This window comes from Xyrauchen texanus, chromosome 49, assembly GCF_025860055.1.
Source record: "Xyrauchen texanus isolate HMW12.3.18 chromosome 49, RBS_HiC_50CHRs, whole genome shotgun sequence".
In the NCBI taxonomy this organism is placed as follows: Eukaryota; Metazoa; Chordata; class Actinopteri; order Cypriniformes; family Catostomidae; genus Xyrauchen; species Xyrauchen texanus.
The window spans coordinates 1,647,235-1,674,117 of NC_068324.1; the positions used below are offsets into that span (position 1 = coordinate 1,647,235).

The following is a 26,883-nucleotide window of genomic DNA, read 5'->3' on the forward strand; positions in this document are numbered from 1 at the left end:
CAGCAGGGGGCCCCAAACTTCCCTATCCCGAGCCACATTAACCAGCTCTGACTGGGGGACCCCGAGGCGTTCCAGGCCAGTGTGGAGATGTAATCTCTCCACCTAATCCTGGGTCTTCCCAGAGGCCTCCTCCCAGCTGGACGTGCCTGAAACACCTCCCTAGGGAGGCGTCCAGGGGGCATCCTTACCAGATGCCCAAACCACCTCAGCTGACTCCTTTCGATGCAAATGAGCAGCGGCTCTACTCCGAGCTCCACACGGATGACTGAGCTCCTCACCCTATCTCTAAGGGAGAAGCCCGCCACCCTTCTGAGGAAGCCCATTTCGGCCGCTTGTACTCGTGACCTAGTTCTTTCAGGTCATGACCCAGCCTTCATGACCATAGGTGAGGGTAGGGACAATAATTGACCGTTAGATCGAGAGCTTTACCTTCCAGCTCTCTTTTCATAAATATTTCATATATAATGTAAATGCATGATGGAGTAAATCCTTCCATGGGATTTTTCATAACTTTCTTTTATTGTTTGAATTATTGGATTTGTTTGCAATGTATAAACTGAAAGTATCATCTCTCATGAGTAAAACATTTATAAATCATGACCAGAACAGGCCAAACTGATTTTCCAGGTAGTAATTCCAACGCACCTGGATCTGTCCCGGACCGACGTAAAACTTCTGTAGGACATTTATCAGGAAATCCTGAACTTCATACCAGGGGTAGATGGAGTTGGATCCATCAAGAACAATCACTATATCCATGTAGGTCTCACATCCTGTGAAGAAAGTGTTGCTGTTAATATCGCCACAATACAGGCTAATCGTGAGCAACTTTATTAACTACTCTTCATCAATCAAAACAAAACATATTCTGGATTCAGTCCTTAATATTTAAGTCCTTAGTTACTTAGTAACAAACACAATGGATAATTGTTTGGAGTTATTTTACAGCATGTGAAGTACCAGATGTTTTAAATCAGAGTTGGTGTAAAAAGGCACATATTGGCGTAAATAACCTCTCAATCCTAACTAGTGACTTTACTTTGAAATGCTGGAGAGATGCTGTGGGTGAATTTGAAGGTGCTGTTGACTCTTGAACAGATGCCAGTACTGTAGTAGGAAGTTCCACATTCATACGACCACAGCGGGCCACACGCCTGAAACATAACACAGCTTTAAACTGAACATAAATCACGGTTCACAAGCCGTTTTATTTCCATAAAGTGACATTTCCAGGTGAAACAGGAAATGTGGGACACATGGCACTCTGTGTGATTTAATCACTGGCCTATGTATATCACTTTAGTTACCAACACTTTACTTTAAAGTGTCCGTGTTACACTCCAATGCACATATGTGAACTATTTCGAGAAGTATTTTCAACCTTACCACAAAGCTGTTGTCCTTCGGGTCGGAAGCGAGAGTCATTCCCAACCTCATTCTGTCCTTGCGCTCCATCACGTTGTTCTGGGATATCTTTCCTTGAAAACCACCAAATTGAAATGTTGTGCCACTCAATGCACCGCATGACAATATTAAGAATACATCTTATTTATAATAGTTTTATTTATGCATCAGACAGGAGATATAATACCTAGATGCAGTCGTGTGCAGTTTGTAATGGGTTTGCTGTCTAATGGGCATCTGTATACGTCACCGGTCTGGTGTGCACCACTGCTCTCAAAGGGAGCACCAACCAAGAGCCTGAAATACATATTATACTTACTGAACATATATGTATATATACTGTATCTATACACATATATATAATCAGAAATGCAGGATGGAAAGACCATCCTAGATAGAACATGTGCTGTATATATATATACATACACACTGGTGACCAAAAGTTTGGAATAATGGACAGATTTTGCTGTTTCGGAAGGAAATTGGTACTTTCATTCACCAAAGTGACATTCAACTGATCACAAAGTATATTCAGGACGTTACTGATGTAAAAAGCAGCACCATCACTATTTGAAAAAAGTCATTTTTGATCTAGACAGCAGCATCACTCCAACACCTTATCCTTGAGTAATCGTGATGAATTGATCATTTGGTACTAGAAAGTCACTTGCCATTATATCAAACACAGCTGAAAGATATTTGGCTCATTAAATGAAGCTTAACATTGTCTTTTTGAGTTGGCACAGCAATAGACTGGCATGTCTTCAGGTCAGTATGCCCAGAGCTTCGCACCGAACAGGAGCAGCAGTTCATTGCGCTCCTCCAGGACCAAGCGGAGTACCAGCAGATATTCCGGAGCTTGCTGTACCAGGAGGGGGCTGCTGCCACAACCCCGGACCCTGCAACCGGCCCACCCCAGGTTCCGCTAGTCAAGATGGGCCCCAAGACGATCTGGAGACTTTCCTGGAGCTCTTTGAGCAGATGGAGAGGGCATGTGGATGGCCGAATACCCAGTGAGCGGTCCGGTTAATCCCACTGTCTGAATTTCGGAGTGGATTTGTTGTCAGGCGAGGGAGGATTACTAGGGAACTGGAGCCTTCTTCCTCAGACAATGATGAGGATTTGGGAAATATTCTGCAAAGCAGAAGTTATCTCCTCCGCAGGGAACGCCCACTGTTCCCTTTTGAACTCCATGTCCCAATCCCCATTGGGCATGGACACGCTGGCTCATAAAAGGCCAGTGAAATGCAAGTATGCATTTCCCCCGGTGCACCTCTTTCATTTTGTCATCAGCAAAGTCTGAGTGGACATAGAAACAGTTCTGTTTATTGCGCCGCTTTGGCCCAATCAGCCCTGGTTTCCGGAGATGATAGAAATACTGTACGGCTGTCCATGGGAAATACCGCTGAGGAGAGACCTTCTCTCTCAAGCACTAAGCATGATTTGGCATCCCCATCCAGAGCTGTGGAGCCTTCAAGTGTGGCCTCTGAACGGAGCACAGCGGACGAGCCAGAATTGGCGCAAGTTTGCAAGTCAAGTCAAGTCAAGTGGTTTTTATTGTCGTTTCAACCATATACAGTTAGTACAGTACACAGCAAAACGAGACAACGTTCCTCCAGGACCATGTGCTACATAAAAACAACAAAGGACCAACACAGGACCACATGAGACTACACAACGAAATAAAATACCTATATAAAAAACCTATATATACCTATATAAAGTGCACGTGCAAACATGTGCAAAAAGTACAGGACAGTACAACAAATTACTGACAATGAACAGGACAATAGACAGTGCAGCGCCGACCAGTACTCAGTAGTGCAAAAAGATGACAGTTTCTAAAAATGTAAACATAACATACTATGAGATAATGTTCTATGCACATAGCAGTTATTGAGGTAGCAGACAGTTATAAAGTGACAGTAATTAAAGTGCAACTCAGGACACGTGTGTGTCAAACCAGTCTCTGAGTATTGAGGAGCCTGATGGCTTGGGGAAGAAGCTGTTACACAGTCTGGCCGTGAGGGCCCGAATGCTTCGGTACCTCTTGCCAGACGGGAGGAGGGTAAAGAGTTTGTGTGAGGGGTGTGTGGGGTCGTCCACAATGCTGGTTGCTTTGTGGATACAGTGTTTTTGTAAATGTCTTTGATGGAGGGAAGAGAGACCCCAATGATCTTCTCAGCTGTCCTCACTATCCTCTGCAGGGCTTTGCGGTCCGAAATGGTGCAAGTCCCAAACCAGGCAGTGATGCAGCTGCTCAGGATGCTCTCAATAGTCCCTCTATAGAATGTAGTGAGGATGGGGGTTGGGAGATGTGCTTTCCTCAGCCTTCGAAGAAAGTAGAGACGCTGCTGGGCTTTCTTGGTGATAGAGCTGGTGTTGAAGGACCAGGTGAGGTTCTCCGCCAAGTGAACACCAAGGAATTTGGTGCTTTTGACGATCTCCACAGAGGAGCCGTCGATGTTCAGCGGAGTGTGTTCACCTTCTGCTCTCCTAAAGTCAACAACCATCTCTTTTGTTTTGTCGACATTCAGGGACAGGTTGTTGGCTCTACACCAGTTCGTCAGCCGCTGCACCTCCTCTCTGTATGCTGACTCGTCGTTCTTGCTGATGAGACCCACCACGGTCGTGTCATCAGTGAACTTGATGATGTGATTCGAGCTGTGCATTGCTGCACAGTCGTGAGTCAGCAGAGTGAACAGCAGTGGACTGAGCACACAGCCCTGGGGGCCCCAGTGCTCAGTGTGGTGGTGGTGGAGATGCTGTTCCCGATCCGGACTGACTGAGGTCTCCCAGTCAGGAAGTCCAGGATCCAGTTAAAGAGGGAGGTGTGCAGGCCCAGCAGGTTCAGCTTTCCAATCAGGTGCTGGGGAATGATTGTGTTGAATGCTGAGCTGAAATCTATGAACAGCATTCGAACGTATGAGTCCTTATTGTCTAGGTGGGTGAGGGCCAGATGGAGGGTTGTGGTGATGGCATCGTCCGTTGAACGGTTTGAACGATACGCAAACTTCAGTGGGTCTAGTGAGGGGGGCAGCTGGGTCTTAATCTGCCTCATGACGAGCCTCTCGAAGCACTTCATGATGATGGGTGTAAGTGCGACGGGACGGTAGTCGTTGAGGCAGGACACTGAAGACTTCTTTGGCATGGGGATGATGGTGGTGGCCTTGAAGCATGTTGGTGCTCTTCATGTGATAAAGACCAGATGAATTGCCCCATAGCTGAGATTTTGACATTCCTTCAAGAGCTGCTAGACTTACTCCGTCAATGCTCAAGGTTTACATACCATGTCCTGGAGGCTAGCTCGTCAATAGGCAAACATAATCTAGTCTTAAAGATCCTTAGGGGAGTGATGCGTTTGAACACCTCTAGCCCTGCTATAGTGCCGAATTGGGACTTAAATTTGGTGCTGAATGTACTCACAAACTCCCTGTTCGAGCCACTAGAATCTTACTTTCCTTAAAGGCCACACTCCTATTGGCTTTGGCCTCATTTAAATGGTGGGTGACTTGTAGGCGTTGTCGACTGACAGCTCTTGCCAGGAGTTTGGTCCAGATATGTCAAAAGCCACTATTAAACCTATAGAAAAGGCTACGTGCCTAAGGTTTTATCAACGCTCTTCAGGGCTCAGGTGGTTCGTTTGCAAGCCTACGTCTGCATACAGTACATATGTTGAGAGTGCACACGTCAATTTAGGCTGTCGGATCAGCTCTTTTTTGTTATGGAGGATGCACAAAAGGAATGTCCGTCTCCAAACAAAGGCTCTCCCACTGGATCATTGATGCGATCGCCATCGCTTATGAATCACAGGGTGCAAATTGCCTTTTTGGTGTCAAAGCACATTCAACCAGAGGCATGGCCTCTTCATGGGTTTTGACAAATGGTGCGTCCTGTCAGGACATATGTGTGGCTGCAGGATGGTCCTCATAAAACACGTTCGCGAAATGTAATAACCTGGACATGGGGTCCATCTCCTCACAATTCCCTTTTACCATTCCCCATAGTGCTTACGCTAATGTCGAGTGAACTGAATCAATAGGGAACATCTACGGCTACACACGTAAACTCGGTTCCTGAGCCTCAGGGAACCGAGTTTACATGTGTAACCGGAGACGGTACAATGAGGCAAACGGTACACAAGTTCAACATTCCAGCAACGTTTCAAGGCTCCAATCAAAGTAATCCACTTCCTGATAGGAGAAAAACAGGACATGGGATGACAACATGGAACTGTTAAGCAGACTTTTCCAGCTTCTGAGGTGCATTTGAGCCGGAGCCAAAACCAGAAACCAACTGCAAGCAGAGTAATGCTATTGCATTCAAATCAAAATGTTTAGTACTGCGACAACAACCCGCAAACACAACGTTTGGCCAGTGCAATCCATCCATGTCAATGTTTACATTCCTACACTGCTACTGCGACCTACCTCTGTGTGTTTTTAATCACAGGAATGTTTCTGTCTGTCAATTTGCAGTCTTTTTTATACCTCTTATAAAACCAAGCGAAAAAACAGCTTTAACCAGACTAATGTAGTTTGCAGGTTTCCGCTGGTTTTCACTGGTCAGGCTGATCTAGTTTAGTGGTTTTAAAGGGCTTTGGGCCATTTGTTATCTGTTCAGGCTGGTTGACCAGTTAAACTAGCTAAGACCAGCAAACCACCTTAGGTTGGTAAACAAGCTATATTATTTAGCTGAACCCACTGCTTGTTTTTGTACATGCACCATGGAAATACCATGTTAAATAAATAATCATTCAGTTCATGTTTCAGAATCATTCACGTCATTACCATCTGATACCTTCGCTGTACCATGTTACTACCAGAGTACTGTTTGTTTATACTTTAAGATGTGGTGTATTGTGTTTATTTTGTGGGATATGCAGCACTCTCAGTTCCCACAATGCACCACTTTCTGAACGTCAGTCACTACTGGAATGTACTGTCACTCTTTGGCACCTGTAGTGACGGTTTAGTCTATCCCGAGGCAAAGTTATTTGAGGAACGTCTACTTCAATCTAGTCCTTTTCCTGAGCCATCCAATGCTAATACAACATGCAAGAGCTTTGAGAATAAATTGGAGATCAACTCTTACCTTAAAAAACCTATGAGTATCTTAACATACACTTAAAGGAATACTTCACATTTACTGATCTAATTTATCAACCTAAAACCATTTAAAAAGACTAGCCTACACTGTAAAATATTTGGGTCTGGTAACTGTAAAAATGCTTTATGTGGTAACTTCTAAATTAACTGCTTTCATTTATTTCAAAAATGATATAATATGGCGAAATCAACCATAAAGGAATGTTCCAGGTTCAACACTAACTAATCTCAATAGACAGCATTTGTGGCATAATGTTGATTTCCACTAAACATTATTTTGACTTGCCGCTCCAAAAAATGCTGGTTAAACCTAGATAGCACATGTACATCTCCAAAATGTCTGTTTTAGATCTTTTAATATGGAAAGCATCACCGTCTAATTAACATCTGCAAAACATCTTAAAAAGATCAGATTTACAAACATAAATCATAAACATCTCACAGACATCTGCTGAATGTCTTATAGCCATCCGAGAGGAAACGTCTCAAAGACGTCTGCTGAATGTCTTATAGACATCCGAGAGGAAACGTCTCAAAGACATCTGCTGAACGTCTTATTGACATCCGAGAGGAAACGTCTCGAAGACATCTGCTGAATGTCTTATAGCCATCCGAGAGGAAACGTCTCAAAGACATCTGCTGAACGTCTTATTGACATCCGAGAGGAAACGTCTCGAAGACATCAGCTGAACGTCTTATAGACATCCGAGAGGAAACGTCTCAAAGACGTCTGCTGAATGTCTTATAGACATCCGAGAGGAAACGTCTCAAAGACATCTGCTGAATGTCTTATAGACATCTGAGAGGAAACGTCTCAAAGACGTCTGCTGAACGTCTTATAGACATCCGAGAGGAAACGTCTCAAAGACATCTGCTGAACGTCTTATTGACATCCGAGAGGAAACGTCTCAAAGACGTCTGCTGAACGTCTTATTGACATCCGAGAGGAAACTTCTCAAAGACATCTGCTGAATGTCTTATAGACATCCGAGAGGAAACTTCTTACAGACTTCTTGCAGATGAACAAACAATGTGAACATATACGTTTTTAAGATGTAAACACACACATCAAATAGACGTCTGGATGATGTACATCTGCAATACGTCTGTAAGACGTTTCCTCTCGGATGGCTATAAGACATTCAGCAGACGTCTTTGAGACGTTTATGATTTATGTTTGCAAATCTGATCTTTTTAAGATGTTTAGCAGATGTTTATTAGATTGTGATTCTTTCCAGATTAAAAGATCTAAAACAGACATCTCGGAGATGCACATGTGCTATCTGGGAAACATACTAGTTAACATAATTTTAGTGTGATAAACTTGTTTCATAATCTTATCTGTGTTCATGTTGAATAGACTTTTTCACACTAAAATCATGCTAATATGTATCATGTTTAAACCTTGTGGCTAAAACAGTGTGTATTTTAATGTTTATATATGTTTGACTTTCTGTAACTGTGATTTTTATATAGATATATATATTTTTTAAATAAGCAGCGAGTTGAAATTATTTGCGGTGGTAATCAACATTGAGATTACCTTGTTGTGACAGGGCGGAGGGCAGGGTCGTCATTCCGCACTCCCAGCCCCTAATCAGGCTAATTAGCTTTCAAACGGGATAAGGGCCGACCGAAGATGGCTGTGCGACAGAGAGAGCGATTTATGGGCAGCTGTCCGACACTTTTGTGTTTTTGTCTTTTTGGTTCAGTTTTATATTAAACTATTATTTATATCGTCAAGCCGGTTCTCACCTCCTCCTTTCCATTAATCCCTTTACACTGGTGCGGAAACCCGGGGAGGAGGAGGGATACGCTGTAGCTTGGTCCTCGGCCACTCCGCACATCCCTGAACGGATCGGAGGCAGTCTTCCGGCCCCTAGCGTCGGAGCGCACCGCCGCGTTCTCGGGAAACAGAAGGGGACTCCAGGCGGTTGGCTAGGAGCCCCTTCTCCCTTTGCGGTCAGCGTTTGTCCGCTCTCAGGCATCCGGGCTCCTCCGTCCCCCGGCAGATGGCCGTTGGGGTGGATGGAAGTAGCGAGGACTCTACTACAGCGCATCCCTCCTCCTGTCAGCTGTCTGTAAATCTCTCTCTCTGTCGCACTGCCGTCTTCGGTCAGCCTTTATCCCTCTCGAGGGCCAATAGCCTGATTAGGGGCCGGGTGTGCGGAATCACGACCCGGCCCCGCCCTCCGCCCTGCCACACTTGTATTGAACCCGGAACATTCCTTTAAAGGATAGATCAAGTGGAAATAGATCATTAAAGTAACAATTCCAGGTTACTTTTTCACAAGCCAAAAAAAAAAGCCCATAGACTTATACTGAAGGAGGGACCTGAGCCATATCTAGAGATCAGAATATCATAAACACTCAAGGGTGGACTCGTTTGACTTGGGACAGTGAGCAGCCACCTAGCAACCCGGCAGAACAGCCTAGCATCCAACTATATTAAATAATGTATTCAATTCGCCCGCCATTGGCAGGTGTGGCAAAAAGCCCGGCCTTTATGGTTCAAACCATCTTGTCATTCTCACGAGAAAACAGGATGCAATAAGACTGCAGTGGGCATTTTTGGAAAAGCATTGTGCAAATGAACGCCATAAATGAACATATTTGTACCCATATTTGCTTAGTCCAATACGAACACCCCTTGCGCTTCTGCTAAGTCACAGAAAAACAAAATTCCTCTCTCTCTCTCTCTCTGCACAGTAAATAACATTCCATGAGGAACGCAGTTTGTCTTGATCCCCTATGTTCCGCCAGCCTGAGATGGGATGCACAGGAGGGGGTTTGGGAATTACAAGCCACAAAACACATACTTTCCAGGCGCACAAGTGCTACGCAAATGCTCGCAGACAGGTCGAGACAAGTGCAAATACTTTCCACATATTTACCTGCGCACATCAAAGGCCGAGATTTCTCAATGCCGGGGACCACGAGTTCTCCATCAAGGATGACAAACCTCACGATTAACAAAGAGGAAGCTGGCGTCCGGACTTTGGGGTTTTGGTGTGGTTGGAGTTTAGTTAATGATGTGTATTGTTTTGTGTGTCTGGGATTTTATGACTGAAAAACAATTCCCTGTCTTTTAATAGGCTGTAAACTGTGACTGTGTAATGGTTTAGAAGTAATTGATTTGCTTTAACATAAGTTACAGTAAAAAGCTGGCAGGGTTACAGTAATGGGGGGAGAGGAGGGGGGGGGTGTATTGTTTGCTCAACTATATTTTCCTATTTCAAAAACAGGAGCTTTAGTTTTTAGAGTAAAGCTGCGGTAACTCACAGGACGAAACCGGCTGTGCGTGATAAATAGAACTTATGTCATTGTATTTTTGATCCTTAATGGTTTTGTTTATAGCTCATTTGATTCCCATGAATCTGTGCGCAGGCGCTGGCAGAAGTTGCAGTTTGACGTGTCAAGAGGAGCAGAGTTTGATTTACTGTTGTGAGGGTGATACGTCTTCGTGCTGGGAGAATTTCAAGAATCGAGATTCTGAGACGTCGTCTTCGCCAGCAGACGGCAGAACCAGGATGTGTGTGTCAAGTGTGTGCGATTGCATTTCATAACAATATTTCATCTGAAAAATGGATGAGCATTTATGAAGACTATGAAGTTCTGTTTTTCCCTGCTGCTATCAGCACTAGCACAAATGAGAACTCTTGAATATCTGATGTATTTCTCTCTCTCTTTTTCTTTAAGAATGTTAATAAGACAAAAAGTGTATTGGTTAAATCCATATGTGTCAACTGGTTGACATTTTCGAGTATCGTTTCTTTCTCGGTTATGTAAAATGTACATTCCAATTCGAAGACGTTGCATTATTTTTATCCGTCATTCGCTTTATTTTGCTGTAAAAATTGCCCTCTTTTTACTGTCTTGGATGAGGGTGAAATGGAAACATATTATGTTCTATTTCTTGCCTTCTAAATGTTTTTTTTAATCTGCCAAAGTTAGAGACGGGGGGGTCTGTTTATCTCAGCGAGTATTGATGCTGACTATCACACCTGGAGTCTTGACTTTGAATCCCAGGGTGTGCTGAGTGACTCCAGCCAGGCTTCCTAAGCAACCAAATTGGCCCGGTTGCTAGGGAGGGTAGAGTCACATGGGGTAACCTCCTCGTGGTCGCTATAATGTGGTTTTCGCTCTCAATGGGGCGTGTGGTGAGTTGTGTGTGGATCGTGGAGAGTAGCATGGGCATTCCAAATATGGAAAAAAAATGGGAGAAAATGCTTTTTGGAATTATCTGTCAATTAAAAGAAATTCTGTAAAATTTTAAGTTTTCCGATTGACGCGACTTCTGGTTCCAGTTACTTAAATCCAGTGTTTGGAACCAGAAGTTGTTTAAACTGGAAATGTTTTTTCAGATGCTTTTGAATCAATCTATAAATGTGTATACATATACAGTTGAAGTCAGAAGTTTACACACACTAATTTCTTAACCACTCCACTATTTCATATTAGCAAACTGTAGTTTTGGCGAGTCGATTAGTACTTTGTGCATAACCCGAGTATTTTTCCCAACAATTGTTTACAGACCGATTGTTTCACTTTTAATTGACTATAATCATAAATCCAAATAGTCAGAAGTTTACATACACTAAGTTAACTGATCCTTAAAGCAGCTTGGAAAATTCCAGAAAATTATGTCAAGCCTTTAGACAATTAGATTCTGATGGGAGGTGTACCCGTGGATGTATTTTAAGACCTTCAAACTCAGAGCCTCTTTGCTTGACATCATGGAAAAATCAAAAGAAATCATCCAAGACCTCTGAAAAAAAATGTGTGGACCTCCACAAGTCTGGATCATTCTTGGGAGCAATTTCCAAATGCCTGAAGGTGCCACGTTCATCTGTACAAACAATAGTACACAAGTATAAACACCATGTGACCACTCAGTCATCATACCGCTCAGGAAGGAGACTCATTCTGTCTCCTATTGATGAATGTAGTTTGGTGCGAAAAGTGCAAATCAATCCCAGAACAACAGCAAAGAACCTTGTGAAGATGCTGGAGGAAACAGGTGGACGAGTATCTAGATCCACAGCAAAACCAGTCCTATATGGACATCACCTGAAAGGCTGCTCAGCAAGGAAGAAGCCGCTGCTCCAAAACCACCATAAACAAGACAGACTACAGTTTGCAAGTGCACATGGGGACAAAGATCTTACTTTTGGAGAAATGTCCTCTGGTCCGATGAAACAAACATTTAACTGTTTGGCCATAATGACCATCGTTATGTTTGGAGGAAAAAGGGTGGGGCTTGCAAGCCGAAGAACATCATCCCAACCGTGAAGCATGGGGGTGCAGCATCATGTTGTGGGGGTGTTTTTTCTGAGTGTGTAATTAAATAACTCATTTTAATTTCTGCAAAGGAACTTTAGAACAAACGTTAGAGACCAAGTGTATACTTCAGTGAATTAGACGTCTCCTGAGCCGCAAAAGAGCACCAGTTCTTCTGGTCCTACAAATCTCAAATCGGCAATTTAACTTCAAGTATGCCGTCATAAATACGTTTTCATCCTGAACTTTTGGAAACTCTTGTCTTCTCCCTGGTCAATATGGTTCTGCTGAACATTATAAAATGAGAGGAATCTTTTCGGATGAGATACAGACATCATTCATAGCTTTATCCAATAGGAAGGCCTTACCATTTCCGCCCATTGGCCTCATGTTGTTGGACCGTGTATCCGAACTGTGCCTCCTTCGAACCCTGGATGATTTTTGCGTGTCTTGTGTCGATGTTAAAGCAGCTTTGAGGTCCTATAAGAAACAGAAACAGTCAAATAATCTTGTAATGGTATTTGGCATGAACATTTTGAATGGTTCATTGACCAAATGTTTAAATGCAACCGTATGTTTATCCAAAGTGCTTTAATCAATGAAAAGGAACGCTGATTCTGTCAAAGCCCACAGTTCATTTGTTAGGAAAGTTAAGAAAGCACATTTTATCTCACATGGTCTAGACGATTAACAGCCTACAGTATCTGACCACATGAAAGAAGAGAAGAGAAAAGTTCAAGCGTAAGCCCATCAGCAAAACTGATCAAAGGGAATTCTGTGTCCACTTCCTGTGAATATGGGCAGTCACAGGGGCTCTCAACGGTACAGGCCGCTGGATTACATTCAAATGTTCATCTGGAAAGGCCACTTGGACGCGGGGCAAGGATATGGTATCATAGAAGTGATGTCACATCACCTTTCATGTTTAATTTCCCCGGGAAACGTTTCCTCTGACAGGAAAAAAGGAAAAGGGTCAAGATGGGATTTTTGAATCATGTTTTTCTCTAAATGTTTGCTCCCCAACCCCCTCTTGAGAAGACAAGTCTTTCTTTTGTGAAAGAAAAAGGGAGATGTATTGCAGAATGTTCACGCTGCTCTTTTACATACAACAAAAATGTTTACTTGTTAGATTTACTGAATTTGAGTCAAATCTACTTCATGTCAAGATATAATATTGATTAAAGTGAGTACATTTAACGTAAACATTACAGGTAATGCAGTAACTTTTCTTTACAAATCTGATGTACATGTTATTTAAATAAACGTTTTTTTTCTCCCCAATTTGTAACGCCCAATTCCCAATACGCTCTGAGTCCTCGTGGTGGTGTAGTGACTCGCCTCAATCCAGGTTTCAGAGGACGAATCTCAGTTGCCTCCGTGTCTGAGACCGTCAATCCGCGCATCTTATCACGTGACTTGTTGAGCATGTTACCGCGGAGATGTAGCACGTGTGGAGGCTTCACGCTATTCTCCGCGGCATCTACTCACAACACGCCCCACCGGTAGGGCCGCTGCCAGGTGTGGAGGAGTGTCCCCACAGGTCGCCGGGAACACGGAGGTCTGTTCTGTCGGCTGAGAGTCGGAGGTTTGACTCCGGTCCGCCCGGTCTGAGGCAACGCCGGGAGGAGTGTAGACCAGATGGGGGCGGGGCCGGGCTGGAATGACGCACGCCTGGTCCGCAATCAGCCTGATGGGGGCGCGCGAGGTATAAAGACGGCCGGTGACGACAGTTTGCGAGAGAGAGAATTACAGGCAGCTGCCCTGTGTGTGTTTGTGTGTGACACATGTGGTCATTATGGAATGACCATGTATGGAAAATATCTGCATGAAGATTCTTCAAAGATCTCTCCATTTGTGTTTCATATAACAGCGTAGAGGTTTGGGACGACATGAGGGTGTGGAAATAATGACAGAATTTTCATTTTTGTGTGATCTATTCTTCTAAATAGAAGCTCTTGTGGTACTTTTACAATAGAATGACTCTAACGGAAGCTATTTGCTCATAATCCTCTGGACCGTCGTGAAGACTTTGTAACATTAGAATTATGAGTCACATGGATGATTAAGTAATGTGTTTTAATTGAAACACAAGCCCCGGTAAGAGCTGCAGCTCTAAGATACTTCATCATTTCAGTCGTAGTTCGTTATTCTGTCTGAATAAAGCAAAAGTTGGACACTCACACCCACATAACAAGCGTACGATTCCAGTTTTTAAAGTCTTTTCGGTGTATTCGGGTAAAGCTCTTGCTTCATTGAACAGGTGGGACAAAATCATAAGCCTTTTTTTTTTTTCCTGGGAACAATAAATGAGATGCACAGAGAGCGAAACTCTACAAAACAATTCTTTAAGTATGAGCAATATTTATACTGATGCCAAGAGTGTCGTCATGGTAACACAAATAAAAAACCTTCTGCCTATGAGGATTAATGGCTGCCACGCATCGCAGTGACATAAAATATTGCCCTTTTCACATGTGTTTGGATTTTAAATGTTATTTCATTGGGTGGGGGGGCAGGGATTATGCCCTTTCAGCGGAGTGCTCCTTAAAAATATCCTAATTTACGACTTGCCTGTGTGCACACATTCATGCATGTATTTCCATCCCAAGACCTTTACTTAGTAAAGTACAGCATTGAAAGGAACAAATTGTGTCATCAATTACTCACCCTCATGCCATTTCTTCTATAGAACACAATAGGAGACGTTCTCTTTCATTGCTTTTTTTATCTATACAATGAAAGTGACCGAGGCTGTAATCCCCAAACATTGTGCCTAACATTTCATTACATGTTCAGTGGAAGAACTTAAGTCATACGGGTTTGGAACAACATCATGGTGAGTAAATCACCATGAGATCCTGTCAATCAGAGAAGCATGTAAACAGTCTAATATATCTATGCTCTCTAGTGGTTGCAACTAGTAAATGCAACCCTACTGAATCTACTCATCATGGGCTCTGGAATGTTTCTGGAATGTCCAATTCCATACTTTAGGAGAGCGCAGTGGTTCCTTAACCTCTCATAGGACACACACCATTCTGTTCTTTGACAGCGAGCAGACATCACATCACACTATGTCATCTAAATATGCAAATAGCGAGGCATAATCACAATTTCAACTGCAATAAAATGCAACTGCATTAGAATATATTAAGACAAATTTCGCTAATAAAAACAGTTATTTTAGTGAAATTATTGCTTTCATAAAGTTTGTGGAAATTCATAATTTTTTGTGAATGGCTTGGTCGGTACTCTGCCAAACATTAGTGTAGGGCTGTGCACTTTATTTACACAAAGTATGTTTCTGTCATGCAAATATTTTCTATGCATTCATATATTTTCAATTTGGAAAAGTTTGCTCAACGGATCGATCTTGTTTCAGTTGTGAACGACTCCTGCGGCAGAGCTAGGCATTTTTCACAGGGGTGGCCGGGCAAGGACCAGCGATCTGTCTGTCTGTCTGTCTGTCTGTCTTTCTGTCTGTCTGTCAGTCTATCTGTCTTTCTTACTGTATCTATCTATCTGTCTGTCTATCTATCTGTGTGTCTATCTATCTATCTGTCTATCTATCTATCTATCTGTCTGTCTGTCTGTCTGTCTATCTGTATCTATCTGTCTGTCTGTCTATATATCTATCTATATCCTCTTGTGTAAGTAAATTAACTTGAGTTCATAGTACAATAGTTGAGGCATCAGATTTGATTCATCCCAGTAAATCAAGTCAATGCTACTAGAAAAACCATTAAACTTAATTTAAAACTATATGAAATGTCATAATGTGTTGCAGTCCAAGATTTCAGAACTTTAAAGTATAGCAATGTTCTATATTGTCATGCATGTTGATGCATTAATAATGCACGCAGTCTTAAGATAAATCACTAATTAGTTCTCATTAACATCTCAATTGTTTCTCTCAGACAGTAATGCAATTATGTTAAATGATGAAGTCAATGATTCGTTGATTTATTGACTCACTCTCCATAAACAGTGTTTATTTTGTCGCAATCTACTGGCGTAAACTGTAATTGCAAAAATGTCTGCCGAACCAGTCTGAGCCAATCTTTTTGGAGTAAATAGAAGCAACTGTTAACTAAATATTAAACATTATCCATCCATCCATCCATCGTCAACCGCTTATCCTGTGTACAGGGTCGCGGGGGGCTGGAGCCTATCCCAGCTAACATTGGGCGAAAGGCGGGGGACACCCTGGACAGGTCGCCAGTCATATTAAACATTATATTACAGATATTTTCTATATATAAATATACAGATTCTGCAATTAAACGGAGATCAATTGGAGACTTTTTGCTGTTGTTTCTCATGAGAAAAGACCCCAGTAATATCACACGTGTCTCAACTTTGTCTCAAACTGTCGGAGATCTCAATCCGAACTCAAACATCCCTCATCAGATTCATCCAGGACCAAATTAATCTGAGTTATAATATGCACATTCATTATAGCTTTATATATTTACATGCATGTCTATTTGTATGTCTTCTAAGGAACTTTACGAGAAACATCGAGATTAAGTTCAAACTAAAATGAAATATATTCATAATTATGTTATTATATGTAACATACATGTGTAAGGGTGTCAAACCAGGAAAACCGCAAAACACACATACACACACACTCACGCACACATACATTCATGCACAGGCACACTCACACACACACACTCACACACACTCACATTCATGCACAGGCACACACACACACACACACACACTCACACATACACACACACTCACATTCATGCACACGCACACTCACACACACTCGCACACACGCACACTCACACACATGCACTCACACATGCACACTCACACACGCACACACACTCACACACACACTCTCGCACACACACACACACATGCACACTCACGCACATGCACTCACACAATCTCACACATGCACACTCACACACACACACACACACACTCACGCACACTCACACATACACACACACTCACACATACACACACACTCACATTCATGCACACGCACACTCACACACACACACTCACACATACACACACACTCACACACACACACACTCGCACACTCACGCACATGCACTCACACAATCTCACACATGCACACTCACACACATGTACACACACACACACACACTCACTCACGCACATGCACTCACACAATCTCACACATGCACACTCACACACACACACACACACACTCACGCACACTCACACATACACACACACTCACACATACACACACACTCACATTCATGCACACGCACACTCACACACACACACTCACACATACACACACACTCACATTCATGCACACGCACACTCACACACACACACACTCACAGCACACGCACACTCACGCACATGCACTCACACAATCTCACACATGCACACTCACACACATGCACACACACACACACACACTCACTCACGCACACACACTCACATTCATGCACACGCACACTCACACACACACACACACACTCGCACACACACACACAAGCACACTCACGCACATGCACTCACACAATATCACACATGCACACTCACACACATGCACACTCACACACACACACACTCACTCACACTCACACACACACACATGCACGCACACACACTCACATTCATGCACACGCACACTCGCACACACACTCGCACACGCACTCTCACACACACACACACACACTCACGCACATGCACTCACACAATCTCACACATGCACACTCACACACACACACTCTCACACACACACACTCACACACACACTCTCACACACACACACTCTCACACACACACACACACACACTCACACACACACACACTCACACACAGTCTCTCACACACACACACAAACACACAGATGTAAACATACAGTATGTGTTATATATTAAATGTAATTGATTCAAAACCCAATAACAGACACATGTTGATCTCAATATCTATTGGTTTGATGTGCCGTTTTAGCTCATTTCTGGGGACAATTTTGCACCCAAAGAATAGAGCTCATATATCTGACAAACTCACACACACTCATACTTCATCATTACACACACTTGTACATACTCACCTGGCAGCAGAGCAGTGATCCACAGCAGCAGGAGGTGAGTACACTCCATAAGTTCATACGTGAATGAATCAGTGTGTGTGTGTGTGTGTGTGTCAGGTTCTCTAAGAGAGAGAAGAGAGTCCCGATCTGATTGAATCCAGAATAGCAGCAGAACTACATTTGGGAAGGAGGAGCTGACGTCTGCCACGAGGAGAAGAGAGCGAGTGATCTTACTCAAACACAGAGACTAACCAGTTGAATGAGGTTTGACATTTGATCTTGATTCTTTCACAATGTGCATCGTCTGACTTCAGGAGACTTGGAATATAGCGCACAAGTCATATGGATTACTTTAATCATTTATTTGGGGGGAAATTTTGTTACTGTTTAAATTATCACTGTTGCAGGGCGGAGGGCACACCGGGCCCCTAATCAGGCTAATCAAGCCTCAGAGAGGGATAAAGGCCGACTGGAGGCAGCAGTGTGACAGAGAGAGAGTTACGGGCAGCTGTCCGACACCTGTCTGTGTTTGTCTTTTTGTTTCAGTTTTATATTAAACTATTATTTATATTGTCAAGCCTGTTCTCGCCTCCTCCTTTCCATTAACCCCTTTACACTGGTGCTGAAACCCGGGAAGGAGGAGGGATGTGCCGTAGTAGAGTCCTCGCCACTACCATCCACCCCAACGGAGCAGCCGCGGCCATCTACCTGAGGACAGTGGAGCCCGGCTGCCAGGAAGCGGAGAAACGGCCGCCGACCGCGAGGGGAGGAGGGGCTCCCAACCAACGGCCTGGAGCGGTTACCGCTGCCAGTGGCGGGGGAGACCCCTACCATCCACCGATAACAAGCGGGGTGTTCCGTCCGCCAGGGGCTGGAGGACTGTCTCCGATCCATCCAGGGAGGCGCGGCTGTCGTCCATTGGAGGTTGGAGGAGTGGCCGAGGACCAAGCTACGGCGTATCGGAGAACCGGCGTGTAAGTGTATTTTCTCTCTCTCTCTCCTCTCTGTCCCGCTACCGCTCCGTGTTGGCGTTTCCCTCTCTATTTAAAATGTTTTGTTAATTTGGCACGATCGCCGTTATGGTGTGTAGGTGCCTCAGTTTTTTTTGGTTTCCCTCCCCTTGTCCCCTCCCTCATCCAGGTAGACGGGGATGACCTGCCGGCAGATGGGGCGGAAGGCACGCCCCTCCCCAGGGAAAGAGGGGGGGATGTACGTCATGCCATGGGCTCCCCTGCCTGAGAGAACGAGGGAAGAATGTGGCAGGGCGGGTGATGCTACACACCCGACCCCTAATCAAGCCTCAGAGAGGGATAAAGGCCGACCGGAGACGGCAGTGCGACAGAGAGAGATTTACGGGCAGCTGTCCGACACCTGTGTGCATCCTCACTTTGCATCAACCTTTATTTTTTGATATATATAAAAGTGTTTTTATCAAAACGCTTGCTGACACCTTTGTCTACAAATATATCCATTTCAAATTAATTTTAAATTAAAGATTTAAATCATGTTTTGTCCCTTGTAATTTGATCGGTGGTGTTTAGTTTGTCACATGTTGTGCATCACACAAACACAAGAGTGATTAAGCGTGTCCACGGGAAACCAAAGGAATCTTCTGGAAGCTGGTAAAGAGGAATGAAAGCAGTAACCACACTAAAAGAGATCTGATGACCAGTTTACCTTCATGCGGTGACTCCGTGTGTTTAAGAGACTCCAGACCCTCAGATGTTTTGATCTAATTACCATCAAGATGCTCTTTGCAAATAAAAGATGTGAGAGGCGGATGAAGGAACGTCCTCCTCATGATGATAAAGAGCATCTTTAAGGAATATTTCACCAATGAAAACTCATGATCTCCTTCCCCTTCAGTGAATAACGACTTTAAAGCTATTGTGTGACTTCAGAAGACTTTGAGTATAGTACTGCGAGCCCTTTCCACATTTACAGATATCCACAATTAAATTGTCACTAGCGAAAAATGTTATGCTAATCGATATGATAATGACATTCTTACTCACGGAAATCCACAATCGCGATATCACAAAAGCTGCATTTATTTAATCGCAAACTCTCAAAATCTCTATTTTTTAAATGTGTAATTAGGTTTGCACCAGTAAAAATACACATTATTGATATAAAACATGAAAACGCAACTAGTAAAAAAAATTTGCATCGTAAATCCTTTCGACATTTAATTATATGCAGTATATTAATTCAAATATTTACTAGTAAATACATTAATTCTTAATATAAAAATTGCACCTTGTGAAAATACACATTATTGATATAAAACATGAAATCGCAACTAGTAAAAATTATTTTTTAGCGCAAATCCTTTCGTCATTTAATCGTGAAGTACATGCATTCACATTTTTACTAGTAAAAACATTCATTCTTGATATAAAAATTGCAACTTTTGTTGTTTAAATTCACATTATTGATATAAAACTTGAAATTGAACTAGTAAAAATATTTTTTTAATCGCAAATCCTTTCTACATTTAATCATGTGCGGTATATTAATTACATTTTTTACTAGTAAATACATTCATTCTTAATATAAAAAATTGCATCTTTATCTGTGGAAATTCACATTATTGATATTTAAAATTAAATCACAACTAGTAAAAATTGTTTTGTAACGCAAATCCTTTCATCATTTAATCGTGCACAGTATATGAATTCAAATTTTTACTAGTAAAATCACAAATTCTTGATTTAAAAAAGGACATCACTATTTGCGGAAACACACATTCTTGATATAAATGTTTTTATTTCAACTAGTAAAAAAAGTTATTATTCATATCTGTAACTGCATTGATAATTTCACACTGATCTGTTATTCACTCCATTTCAAAACACAATTATTGATATCTAGAATTAATTACTTACAATTACGGCCTTCGTTCGGTTATTAAAATACACAAATCAGCGTTTTCTTACTAATATATATTTTTAATTATTATTAATAATGCTTTTTGTTAGTACAAGCATCCATTCCTGATACAACAAATGAATTACAACTAGTAAAAATGCAAATTTAAATGGCAATTAATTTTAAAATGCTACATTTAGTCATTTAAATATCATTAAATCGAAGAGTATTTACTCCTAGTTACTTTCACATTACATATTACAATCATTAAAACCATTAAAAAGGAGCATTTCTACTAACTGTAAGTCAATCGTTGACATCAGAAATAGACATTTGTACCAGTAACAGTGTCATTATTGAGATCATATTGTCATTTTTACTAGTAAGTAATTAATCATACACTGCAGATATCTATAATTGTAAAATAAATTACATTTTTTTGTAATCAAGAATGGGTATTTCTACAAGTAATCGCGTCATTTCTTATATCAAGAATAAACATTGATGCGAACCGAAATACATATATCAAAAATGTGCATTTTCAATAGTAGTAATAGTATTTGTGTATCTATAATGCTTGTGATCAAGTCACATGGACTACTTTATAACACTTTAAGGTGCTTATTTGTCATTTTTGGGAGCCCCATCTTTCACTATTGAAAAGAGCAGCATGAACAATCTTCAGAACATCTTTTCCTTTCCACAGAAATAGAGTTAGGAGCTACATGAGCTTGAGGAAATGATGACAGAAATTATTTTTTTGACTATTTTGAGTGAATAAAGTGTAGCGTGATAGTTATGATCCATCGGTAATAAACTGGTGTAACTTGCACAGATCTGGACTGTCGATCCGCAGAAGTTGTGGCTTTGAATCGCGGTCAGGCCGCTATAAAATCTCAATACAGAAATTGTGTTTTTGGGTCTCAGCTAATAATGTTCACAGCCAAGACGGTCGCAATTAAAGCAGCATCAAATGAAGTGACTCAGACGTGCAAAAATAACATCCAAAGGCCACATGAAACAAAAATGAGGCTAGTTTGAAATATTAGATCATGTGTGTCTTTAAGAAACACAGACAGGATGGACGCCATTGTGTACGTCCATATTTGGGCGTTCGGTTCTACTGGCCTCGTTTTCGCTCATCTGAACCGTGTGTGTTTGCCAGATCAGGTCTGTTAGAGATTAACCACGAGTTTAAACTACATCCGTGTTAGTGTGTGTGTGATTGTGCTTGTTGACATGTTTGTTCATGCATGTAAAGTAAGGTCAGTTCAGCTTGTGTGATTAAAGTCGCACACTTATGATGTCACTAATGAGAATGATCAATTACATTATGAGACGTAACATTAATGGGACAGTTCACCTAAAAATGGTTTACTCACCCTCGTGCCATCCCAGATGTGTGTGACTTTGAAGGAAGATTTTTAGGAGAATATTTCAGATCTGTGGGGCAATACAATGCAAGTGAATGATGACCAGAACTTTGAAGCTCCAAAAATCACATAAATGTAATCCATAAGACTCCAGTACGATTACAATTGACATTTTCGTGAAAATCCCAGAAATACTCAAACCAGCCCGTCAAACAATCATCCATGCGATCATCTAATCAGCCAATCGTGTGGTAGCAGTGCACAAAATCATGCAGATACAGGTCAGGAGCTTCAGTTAATGTTCACATCAACCATCAGAATGGAGAAAAAAAAAATGTGATCTCTGTGATTTGGACCTTGGTATGATTGTCGGTGCCAGATGGGCTGGTTTGAGTAATTCTGGGATTTTCACACACAACAGTCGCTAGAATTTACTCCGAATGGTGCCAAAAACAAAAAACATCCAGTGAGTGGCAGTTCTGTGGTCGGAAACGCCTTGTTGATGAGAGAGATCAACAGAGAATGGTCCGACTGGTTTGAACTGATAGAAAGTCTATGGTAAATCGGATAACCACTCTGTACAATTGAATGCTATTCTGAGTGGCACGATGTGGACCTACACGATATTAGGCAGGTGTAAATGTGAGTAGTGTAGGGAGAGAGAGAGAGCTGGAGATGCATGTGACTGGTCCAAACATTCAATCAGCTCTCTGTAATACACAAACTGAATCAAAACCACATTATAAATGTTTTCTTTATAAAATAACAGTGTGTTTAGCTAATGAGAAAACCTCTCACTGCTCGACGCCATCATAAAAACTGTAAATGTTGACTGCTTGTGCTCCTGTACATTCACAAAGGGCGGTATTTGGCGCCACCTTGTGGTTGAAATAAGAACTGCATCAGAAAATTAAATGTACATTTACAAACACAAGTCTTTGAGTAACTTCCCCCCACATGACCTCTAGACATTAATATCTTTGTACAGTGCTGTGAAAAAGTATGTGCCCCGATCCTGATTTATTCTGTTTTTGTGTAGACTGAAGATGGAGCGGTAATCCACACATAAATGCAGACTCTATTGCATAAGTGAGGTAAAGTTATACAAATATAACTGGTCTCATGTTTTGATCCATTAACGTTATGTTAATGCATTCACACATTACATGAAAATGGTACCAGTTTATACATCAAATAAACAAGAATAAGGTCAGAAGTTTTCAAAAAAAGTAATCTGATTACATTACCTTAAAATGTAATCCGATAGAGTGCATTACTGATTACAGATTACAATTCAGAAGTAATGTACCCAGCACTGCATATATATATATACTGTATATGTAAACATCAATTGTTGTTGTTGTAGTTCTATCATTGCTACTGTATATACAGTACTCAAAACATCTAAATAGGGTAAAACAGGGCTAAAAGCCCCCCGTGGGGTAAAAGGCTCCTTTGATTTTATCAACAGAACAACAGAGTTTTTTGTATTCTGAATCTTGATTTGTCTGTTCACAAATGACTGATTCACTGGAGAAAATGTTGTTGACAGCATATGACGTCATTGAGGTAGTCGACCAACAGATGGCGCCAAAGGAGAGTTCAAACACTTCTCGTCTGAATGAGCAGAGATCATACAATTCACCCTCAAGAATGGTCTTAGTATTTTGAATGACATTGTTCATTGATTATTTTTCCATGGCCAGATGCTCGGAAGATGACGTGTAAGGAAATAAATGTGCAACGCAGTCACCAGAGATGTCTCCTAGCAAACCGTTTCATAAACGATCTGCAATGCTAGCATTTGTGCAACAGGTGTACGGTTACCATAAGAGTTGCGTTTACTGTTTTATACACCCGGCTCTGCAAATATATGATTAACATGCTTTAATATCATGTTATGTAGGAACTTCTCGGGAGGTTATTCCAGTCACGCCAGTTCAGCTCCTGTCGACTTCAATGTAGAAAGACCAAAATCTCAAAAACGGTTGGTCAAGATTTCGATTGAAGAACATGTTTCAAATCAGCAATGAAATCTGACGGGGGGTCTGGGTAGCTCAGCGAGTATTGACGCTGACTATCACACCTGGAGTCGTGAGTTTGAATCCAGGACATGCTGAGTGACTCCAGCCAGGTCTCCTAAGCAACCAAATTGGCCCGGTTTCTAGGGAGGTTAGAGTCACATGGGGGTGGTTCTTGCTCTCAACGGGGCACGTGGTAACTTTGTGCGTGGATCGCGGAGGGTAGCATGCAGGGCTGGACTGGGAAGAGAAATCGGCCCTAGATTTTACAAGGCAACTGGCCCAAAAGTTGTTTAGCGTGTGGGGGGTGTTCGTTGTCCTTTTCTGCATATCGCGGCGCCGCTTTGTGGTCCGTTCTGCATAATGCGCCGGCTCATTTTAGCTTATCGCGGGCCATTCGGCACATTTCACAGCCAATTCATCGGCACGCTCGGATCACCCAATGGCCAGTCTGCAGCTGATCAGCCCCAAAGTGCAATGGCCCACTGGGAAAATGCCCGGTATGCCAGATTACGTCCAGCCCTGGTAGCATGAGCCTCTGCATGCGGCATCTCCGCAGTGTAATTTGGGTGGCTGTGGTTCAGGTGGTTTTATTGCGATGATGAATTTTATGTTTTATACTTCCAAATGTAAAGCAAGAATGCATATTTCCGCAAGTAATTACATCATTTTTATCTCAAGATTTAACGTTTTATGCTACTAGTGCAAACCCAATTACTGGTATTATAAATGAGCACTTTACTAGCAGTAAATCCGTTCTTGATATCAAGAATTAGCATTATAGCTATTGGAAATTCAATGATTGATATCTATAATTCATATCCTGTATATGATTAAATGCTAATTTGGCTTGCCATAGTCAACTGTCTTTGAGATTAATGGCTATGCTAACGGATATAGCTCCATTTATTATAGACTTTGGTACAAATAGCTTTCATCTTTGCTTTGAGTTTCAGAACATCTCGGTGTAGACCTCAACCAGTTAAAGTATAACATCTTTCCTGCACTCTCTCTCTCTATATCTGCTCTTCTCTATGCCACACACTGACTTCAAAAGGAAAGTAAGAAGATCCAGAGCACATGTGTTTACCTCCAGAATTCATGGCCTGAATGTGGAACTCTCCTCTCATTTAGAATGAATGACAGATGAGTGTAAACAGTCGTGGGAAGTCCGTGTACCACGAGCGAGCTCTCACTGTATGTGTCCATGAACTACTTTGAATATTTGCCCCCCCAAAAAAGCACAAAAAAAGGCAGAAAGGGACAACGCAATGGTTCAGATTTCACAGAGGAGCTTATCTGTCGTTTTTGCAGTGTTATTTGGCCATGGCCAGACTTATATAGAAATTAGCCTGTAGATGGATATTCGTGGACAGAATCTAATATTACAAGATGAACATCAGCAATATCTTTTATTCTCGAAGCTACGAGGATGTAAGATAATTAGAGGAAGATATGTCTGCCTTGAGATACAAAGAAAAATCATTAAAGGAATACTTCACCCCAAAAAGACATTTCTGTCATCGCTACCGTGATTTTGTTCCAAACCGTTTGCTGTTAATTTGTCTGTGAAGAATCTGTGAAGAGCTTTTTTTTTCTAGATCAACACCTTAGCAACTGCATAGCAACATGGCAACATGCTAAAACCACTCATAACACATTAGTAAATGAATATCAACATGCTAACATGCTAAGATACCCTCATAACACCTTAGTAAATGAATATCAACATGCTAACATGCTAAAACCACCAATAACAACTTAGCAACTGCATAGCAACATGCTAAAAACTCTCATAACACCTTAGCAACTGCATAGCAACATGATAATATGCTAAAAACACTCATAGCACTTCAGTAAATGAATATCAGCAAGCTAACATGCTAAAACTACCAAAAACACCATAGCAACATGCTAACATGCTGAAACCACTCATAACACCTTAGTAAATGAATATCAACATGCTAACATGCTAAAAAACACCCATAACACCATAGAAACGGCATAGCAACATACTAACATGCTAAAACCACTCATAACACCTTAGTAAATGAAAATCAACATGTTAACATGCTAAAACCACTCATAATGAACTAGCAACTGCATAGCAACATGCTAACATGCTAAAACCACTCATAACACCTTAGTAAATGAATATCAACATGCTAACATGCTAAAACCACTCATAATGAACTAGCAACTGCATAGCAACATGCTAAAATGCTACAAAAACCATTCATAACACTTTAGTAAATGAATATCAACATGCTAACATGCTAAAAACCACCCATAACACTTTAGTAACTGCATAGCAACATGCTACAACCACTCATAACACCTTAGTAAATGAATGTCAACATGCTAACATGCCATAAACCACTCAGAATGAACTAGCAACTGTATAGCAACATGCTAACATGCTAAAAATAACTCATAACACATTCGTAAATTAATTTAAACATGCTAACATATTAAAATTATTCATAACACCATAGTAAATGAATATCAATATGCTAACATGCTAAAAACCACTCAGAATGAACTAGCAACCGCATAGCAACACGCTAGCATGCTAAAACCACTCATAACGCCTTAGTAAATGACATAACATTAATATGCTAAAAACCACTCTGAATGACCTAGCAACTGCACTATTAATGCAAATGTTGGGATATTGATCATTTTGGGATATTTTTTTTTGCGGCCACTAAACAACTACACATTTCAGAAGTCTTAAATGTAGAATGTAAAATGTAAATGTAAAGTGTGTTGTTTGGACATTT

The 26,883-nt window shown here is 41.6% G+C and overlaps 2 protein-coding genes across 2 annotated transcripts in view; both read right to left on the bottom strand.

Moving 5' to 3' along the window:
• Window positions 1–18,022, bottom strand: part of LOC127640124 (integrin alpha-11-like) — a 48,905-nt gene extending 30,883 nt beyond the window's left edge. The window contains exons 1-6 of the mRNA XM_052122529.1: window positions 17,857–18,022; window positions 12,161–12,272; window positions 1,592–1,701; window positions 1,387–1,478; window positions 1,040–1,154; window positions 646–773 (exon numbers count right to left, since the gene is read on the bottom strand). Coding sequence (XP_051978489.1) covers window positions 646–773; window positions 1,040–1,154; window positions 1,387–1,478; window positions 1,592–1,701; window positions 12,161–12,272; window positions 17,857–17,905 — 606 coding nt within the window. The 5' untranslated portion in view covers window positions 17,906–18,022. The remainder of the gene's footprint in view (window positions 1–645; window positions 774–1,039; window positions 1,155–1,386; window positions 1,479–1,591; window positions 1,702–12,160; window positions 12,273–17,856) is intronic.
• LOC127640121 (protein MON2 homolog) overlaps window positions 1–26,883 on the bottom strand; it is a 286,480-nt gene that overhangs the window by 126,114 nt on the left and 133,483 nt on the right. The window lies entirely within an intron of this gene.